We start from the raw sequence: 6,225 nt of genomic DNA on the forward strand, positions 1-6,225 counted from the left end.
TACTTGCTTAATAAAAGTATTCTTTTATTTTATGTAGATCATAATGTGCATTTCTTTTAGGTCTGTAAGCAGGAATCTCATATGGAGCAGAAGCCAGAGGACGGTGCGTAAGTCTGTGGGCTTTTCCTCGAGGGAGCGCGCTGGGATCGAGAGCACATGGTTATCGGTGAGTCTGTTCCTAAAGTTCTCTTCGACTCCGCTGCCCATAATCTGGCTGAAGCCCGGAGAGAGCGCCAGCTTCCTTCACCAGAGCGTTTACGTCTGTCCCGTGTACAAGACCAGTGCCAGGAGTGGGACTCTTTCCACCACTGGTCACAAACTATGTGCTGTCCATCGAGCTGCCCTCGGACAAACCGCAAAACCACTGGATCAATCACGGGGTCGCCTGCCTGTGCCAACTAGACAACTGAGGATATCAGTTTGCATTTATGTGTTTACATTAAAAAAAAACGGATAAAATACAAAACTACAGCGCTATCGTTGTTAAAGGGTTAGTTCACCCAAAAACGAAAATTCTGTCATTGTGAACTAACCCTTTACGTTTAATATAAATGAATAGAATAATAAAACAAATATGCATGTTAAAATAACTTCTATGCCAATTAAATGTGCAGAGACAAACCATTTGTAGGTGTAAATTCAAAAAGTGAAATGAATGGCATGAAAAACAATAAACTTTAATTGAAATACAGGTAGATACTTTGAATGCAACATTAACGGAGACCTTTATACAATGGAGTATATGACATATATAATAAATACACCTTTAACATCAATCACATTAAAGGGACAGTTCACCCAAAAATTTTAATTCTGTCATCATTTACTCGTCCTCATGTTGTTCCAAACCTATATGACTGTCTGGTCTGGGGATCAACAGCTCTTTGGTTAGCCACATTCCTCAAAATAACAGAAGAAAGAAACTCATACAGGTTTGGAACAACATGAGAGTAAATGATGAACTGTCTCTTTAACATTCATCATGCTTTACACTGGCAGTGAGAGTAACTTCACTATGATCAGTTTCATAATGCTGTCATTTTAGCTAGAAATAACATGACTTTATAATGTTCCTGGGTGTTTTTGAACACTTTAAGATCAGTGCAGTGGCGTCTGTACAGTCTGTGTGTGTCAGGTCTCATCGTGAGACTGCAGGTACACCGGTTTGGCTTGTTTCCTCAGTCTCTGCTGAGCTCGCAGCTTTCGGCCTTTCTGAGTGGCCAGACCCATGGGAGGAAGATATGTCTGAGAGAGAAGATATATATGACATATCTCTGTGTGAATCTCACGGAAACTGTCAACAACATGTCATATTTCACCCCAAATTCAAAAGAACAGACAACAAAGCCTTTTTAGGATCATTAAGACCTTCGGAATAAACTATTACTTTCATTAAAGTTAAAAACACACCAATGGAAGCTTGTTTCTGCCATGGAAGAAAAAAAAAAAAAAAAGGTAGTTGGCAAACTGAATTTCACTATTCAGATTTTTTTCCCCTCTCAACTGTGAGTTTATATCTTGCAATTCTGACTTTTATTTCTGAATTCTAAGTTTACATCTCTCAATTCTGTTTCCACCATGGAATTTTAAAAAAAATGCAATTTTTCTCTCTTTTCTCTCAATTGTGAGTTCTCACTATTCTGTATTTTTGTTTTCAGAATTCCGAGTTTATATCTCAATTCTAAGTTTATTCTGAGCAATTTTCTCAGAATTGTGAGAAATACGACATTTCTTTATGAGATTGTGTTATATTTACAAATATAGTAATATTATTAATAGTGCTTATGATGATATATACACTCTAAAAAATGCTGGGTTAAAACAACCCAATAGCTGGGTTTGTCCCTTTTTAACCCAGCGCTGGGTTCTATTTAACCCAGCATTTTTTTAGAGTGTAGAGATACTTACTGGTCTAGGATAAGGGTTCCTATAATGCAGTCCTGACATGAAAAACAGAAAACAACCATTTTTAGCAGCTCACCTGCTAGCTGATAAAACCAAACACCTGCAAATGTCTCAAAAAGGACATTAATGTCTCAGCTCAAAAATGACAGTAACTATTTGATCAAAGATGCACACCTATCTCTATCCGAGCTTCACACTCTTCAATGCATCTCTTGATTGATTCTGGCTCTGTTATCTATACCAGAGAGAAGACATAAGAAAATGTGATTGATATGAGATCTATAGCAGCTCATCAGGTGATCTGGGGTCAGTCCACACGTGCTGGTTCTGTCTGAAAAGGGTTCGAGCCTCCTGAGCGATATATTTCCTCTCAGTGTCAGTGTCATGTGGAAGAGCAGACTGCGCTTTCCAGCTGCGTGCGATGCGCAGGACCCTCCTGTAGAGAGAAAGCACATCTGAACGAGACATCTGGACCACCTGTGAACACCAAACACAACAATAGAGTGTATAAATATGAATCTGACATTCTGTAATGACAGTACATTGACAACTGCATTATTTCACCTTTGATCAGCTCTCTAGAATTCCGAAAGGAATTTTATATTTTCCTTAAATTCATGTTTACCCTTTCTCCTAATTTGTAATGCTTGTGATTATTTAGATGGAAAATGTATTAAATTAGAAAAGAATGCTAAACAAAATGCATATACAATGAATAATAATAATAATTATATATATTATATATACACACACTGAAAAATGATTAAACAATTATGCAGCATAAATGTGTCTGTGTATATATATATATATATACACACACACACACATAATAATATACAAAACGATTATTTCAACAATTATGCAGCATGATTAACAATGAAAGGTAATGTATATTTATATGTATATATATATAATATGACTATTTTAATATTATTTTTAATCGTTAATTATCTTCCTGCATAATTATGTTGAAATAATCGTTATTATTCAGTATAAAACACAACATATACAAAAAATGTGATACAAACAGAAATCTGAAACATTGTGTGACCTCTGTGTTACTGGATATCTGTCAATAAGAGATTCGCAAGGTTTGCAATATATCTGACATACATTATAATTAATACATATTACCTGTGCGTGATTAGATCAATACAAGCTTATATGTGAGCATCCTCGCACTTCCGCACTCCGGCGTCCACGTGCTCGCGAGTGAAGACGTTTTGTTTCGAACTAGTCCTTAACGCTCTCACGTTGCGCAGTCAGAGATCCGCGGGCTGTTTGGTGCGGCTATTTCTGCGTTGGCTTTTGCGCAGACCTTCTCGAACCCAAACAAAAAGAGAAACTGCGATCAATCAGCAGCCGATCCGCGTCTGTATGGTTCCGTGCGGCCGTATCGAGTCCATCACGATCATCTCAGACCCCCAGCAGCGATCCAGAGGAGTGTGAGAGCCGGTAAAGGCGGAGGTTTTACCGGAGCCGCTCCGGATCAGCGCAGGTTCGGTTCGGGTTCGGGTCTGTAGGAAGTGATGCGGGGGAATTGTCAACCATGATCATCTACTGACCCAAAGAGCATCAGAAGCACACAAAGAGAAGCTCTTCTCCTGCGTAACGTTACACACAGAGATTCAGAACCGATCCGGTTCGGCTGGAGGCTGGGATTAGCTTTAGCTTTAGCATGACAGCAGGGATGCGCTGATTCCGATCCATTTCATTGTCTTTCCACAGGTAAATCAACACAAAACACCTTCACTTCAACACTTCTGCTGCCTTTCTGTCCAGAATCCACACATTTTAGAGTTGAAATGAAGTTTGGTGTGTAGAAATTAACCTCCCTCATCTGAAGCTAACCAGCTAAGCTGCTAACATGAGATCAGCTCTTTAAAAGACTTTAACTGTCACATTCACGGTTTCATTACTCGCATACATTCACATATTAATATACCAGAACTATCAGTATAATTCCAGAGCTTAGTTATTTAGGACATTTGGTGTTTTTGCTTTATAGACGGACAGTTAATCGTAATTTAAAGGAGAAGTTTCTCATTTATACTGATAGAGACTCTTGGCTGTGTCTCAAATCTAGTGAGCTGCTTACATAGACAGCATTATCGGAGTCACATGCCTAAAAATTGCTGCATATATGAAATAGATGGCCTAAAAACGGTGTATGTATAATTTAGATGCTCATATAGACGGACAGTTAATCGTAATTTAAAGGAGAAGTTTCTCATTTATACCGATAGAAACTCTTGGCTGTGTCTCAAATCTAGTGAGCTGCTTACATAGACAGCATTATCGGAGTCACATGCCTAAAAATTGCTGCATATATGAAATAGATGGCCTAAAAACGGTGTATGTATAATTTAGATGCTCAAAATTCCACATTTGCTTGTGATGCCCAAAAATGCTGATTAGATAAGACAGCATCTGTGCAAGCAATAATATAATAACAGAGATTGTGACATTAAATATCATAAAAAGTTATTCTCACTCACAAAGAAGTACCATGGTGTTACTATGTTTTACAGTGGTTTAACCATGGTATTTTTTGAAGTATGTGCATGTGGTGCTACGGGGGTCTGTGGAAAAGTTTAGAGAAAAACTGTAAAAAAAAAAAAAAAAATTATAATAAATATAATTTTTATTGTAATTGTTGTAGTGTAATTTGTAATAAATAAATAATAAAAAATACGATTAAAATGAATTGAAGATTAGATTTAAAAAAATGTAATTAAAATAAATAAAAAATAATAAACCAATAAAATTAGATATAAATAAAATTTAAAAAAATTTTATTGAAAATTAAATACAAAATACATTTTACAGTACAGCACTATAATGAGTAAGGGAAAAAACATATAAAATACAGCTTAATAGAAACTAGATTTTTTAAAAAACATATTTATATTGTTATTTTTTAATAGTATAAACTGTCTCACTTTAATAAACCTTGCAAGAATGATCATATTTAGGGGATCATTTTTGGTATTAGTATGTTTTTGGATAGGTTATTGATGTTCCGTGGTATTCTTATTAGAGCTTTGGAGCGCATGTAAATGAAACCATGGTAAATGAATATGAAAATCATATAGTGCTATTATATATCATGCAGTACATCAATAAATATCAAATTACTATATTACGAACATTTTTTGTATGTAATAGCTAGTTTTCAGCATCCATTGAAGTTTTCTCATCAAACATCCTGTTGTATTCGTAAATGCAGCACATGATGAAAGTAAATTAGGTGTTGATTATTGACCTACAAACGTAAATTTGTTCTCGCTCTTGACCTTTGACCCCAGATGCTGGCCACATCTCCATCAGGTGTGTGTTTCTATGACGATGACCCCAGTCAGGTTATATGTCATTTAATCGTGGCATCGGTCACACCAGCAATCCAACACCTCTAATGTAACCCAGCTCCCATTTACCCTGTTTTATTTAGATTACCTCGTGGGTATTAGTTAGTTAGTTAGTTAGCTAGTTAGAGCGTGAGGAAACAGTTTCCAGTCTTGTGGTTGGGTGTGTGAAAGTGTGTCGGTGGATTGAGGTGTTGTGTAGATGCTTCAGATTGTGGTGTGTGCCGTATTATTTTCTAACGGCTCTTTCTCTTTTGCTTGGGCTCAGGCTAGCGGATGTACCAGCCGTCTCCATGGAGTTTCCTCAGATGACACGTCGCTTCAGTGCTCGGGGATTTGGGTGAGTCAGTGCGTCCCGTACTACTGCACAACACGTGTGTGTCCTGATCCATGGTGATGCAGTGGCTCTGATCCCGGCTGAGTCCTCATGATAAAGCCCATCATTCTGCTGCTGGATGCTGATTGGTCGATACAGCGTTCCGGTTTATATCATTGCACAGCATCCATAGAGACCAAGTGTTAAGGGTAACTTACATGTCACCACTAGATATGCTAGGATAAGGGTGACACTTTTTTTTTTTAAATTATTATTATTATGGAGCAACAGCTCAAGGCAGCTGCATGTTAAGTATAACAATGTCATTAATCTGTGATATATATATATATATATATACACACACACACACACACACTATAAAATAAATAAATAAATAAATACAATTATAATTAATAATTATTAATATAAATAGTCTACTTTATAATTTTGTTAGTATTCTCTCTTAAAATGTTCTGCTTATTTATTATTTACATTGCTTATATATATTTACATTCTATATAAAATATTTATATATTTATAATTTTTATATATAATAAAATTAATATAATGATACATAAAAATTTTAATTATAATTATTAATATGAGGTAAATGTTCTACTTTATAATTTTGTAAATATC

At 36.0% G+C, this 6,225-nt stretch overlaps 2 protein-coding genes across 5 annotated transcripts in view; one reads left to right on the forward strand and one right to left on the reverse strand.

Annotated features, from left to right (window-relative positions):
• Positions 1 to 794: 794 nt before the first annotated feature.
• Positions 795 to 3,118, reverse strand: lyrm1 (LYR motif containing 1). Of its 4 annotated transcripts, none has more exons than XM_016569136.1 (5): positions 3,040 to 3,118; positions 2,224 to 2,382; positions 2,080 to 2,140; positions 1,909 to 1,940; positions 795 to 1,245 (listed from the first exon to the last, which is right to left on the reverse strand). In XM_016569136.1, exons 2-5 carry the CDS (start codon positions 2,371 to 2,373, stop codon positions 1,132 to 1,134), a joined length of 357 nt encoding a protein of 118 aa, XP_016424622.1. In that variant the 5' UTR covers positions 2,374 to 2,382; positions 3,040 to 3,118; the 3' UTR covers positions 795 to 1,131. The 4 variants fall into 4 exon arrangements, with proteins under 4 accessions (XP_016424622.1, XP_016424624.1, XP_016424623.1 ...); XM_016569138.1 differs by having other exon boundaries at positions 3,037 to 3,107; XM_016569137.1 differs by lacking the exon at positions 3,040 to 3,118 and adding an exon at positions 2,957 to 3,027.
• Positions 3,119 to 3,551: 433 nt separating this feature from the next.
• The window catches only part of LOC107753026 (DCN1-like protein 3), a 14,359-nt gene continuing 11,685 nt past the window's right edge, over positions 3,552 to 6,225 (forward strand). Inside the window, exons 1-2 of the mRNA XM_016569128.1 lie at positions 3,552 to 3,633; positions 5,539 to 5,610. The gene's annotated coding sequence lies outside the window, so the exon portion shown is untranslated. The remainder of the gene's footprint in view (positions 3,634 to 5,538; positions 5,611 to 6,225) is intronic.

This window comes from Sinocyclocheilus rhinocerous, unplaced genomic scaffold (genome assembly GCF_001515625.1).
Source record: "Sinocyclocheilus rhinocerous isolate Xijiao unplaced genomic scaffold, SAMN03320098_v1.1 scaffold1493, whole genome shotgun sequence".
In the NCBI taxonomy this organism is placed as follows: Eukaryota; Metazoa; Chordata; class Actinopteri; order Cypriniformes; family Cyprinidae; genus Sinocyclocheilus; species Sinocyclocheilus rhinocerous.

What these genes read in the sequence shown, in the direction of transcription:
- lyrm1 (XM_016569135.1), bottom strand. An exon ending in TTTTCAGACAGAACCAGCAC is followed by an intron (nt 2,141 to 2,223) that starts GTGTGGACTGAC and finishes TCTCTGGTATAG; the next exon opens with ATAACAGAGCCAGAATCAAT. An exon ending in TGAAGCTCGGATAGAGATAG is followed by an intron (nt 1,941 to 2,079) that starts GTGTGCATCTTT and finishes TTTTCATGTCAG; the next exon opens with GACTGCATTATAGGAACCCT.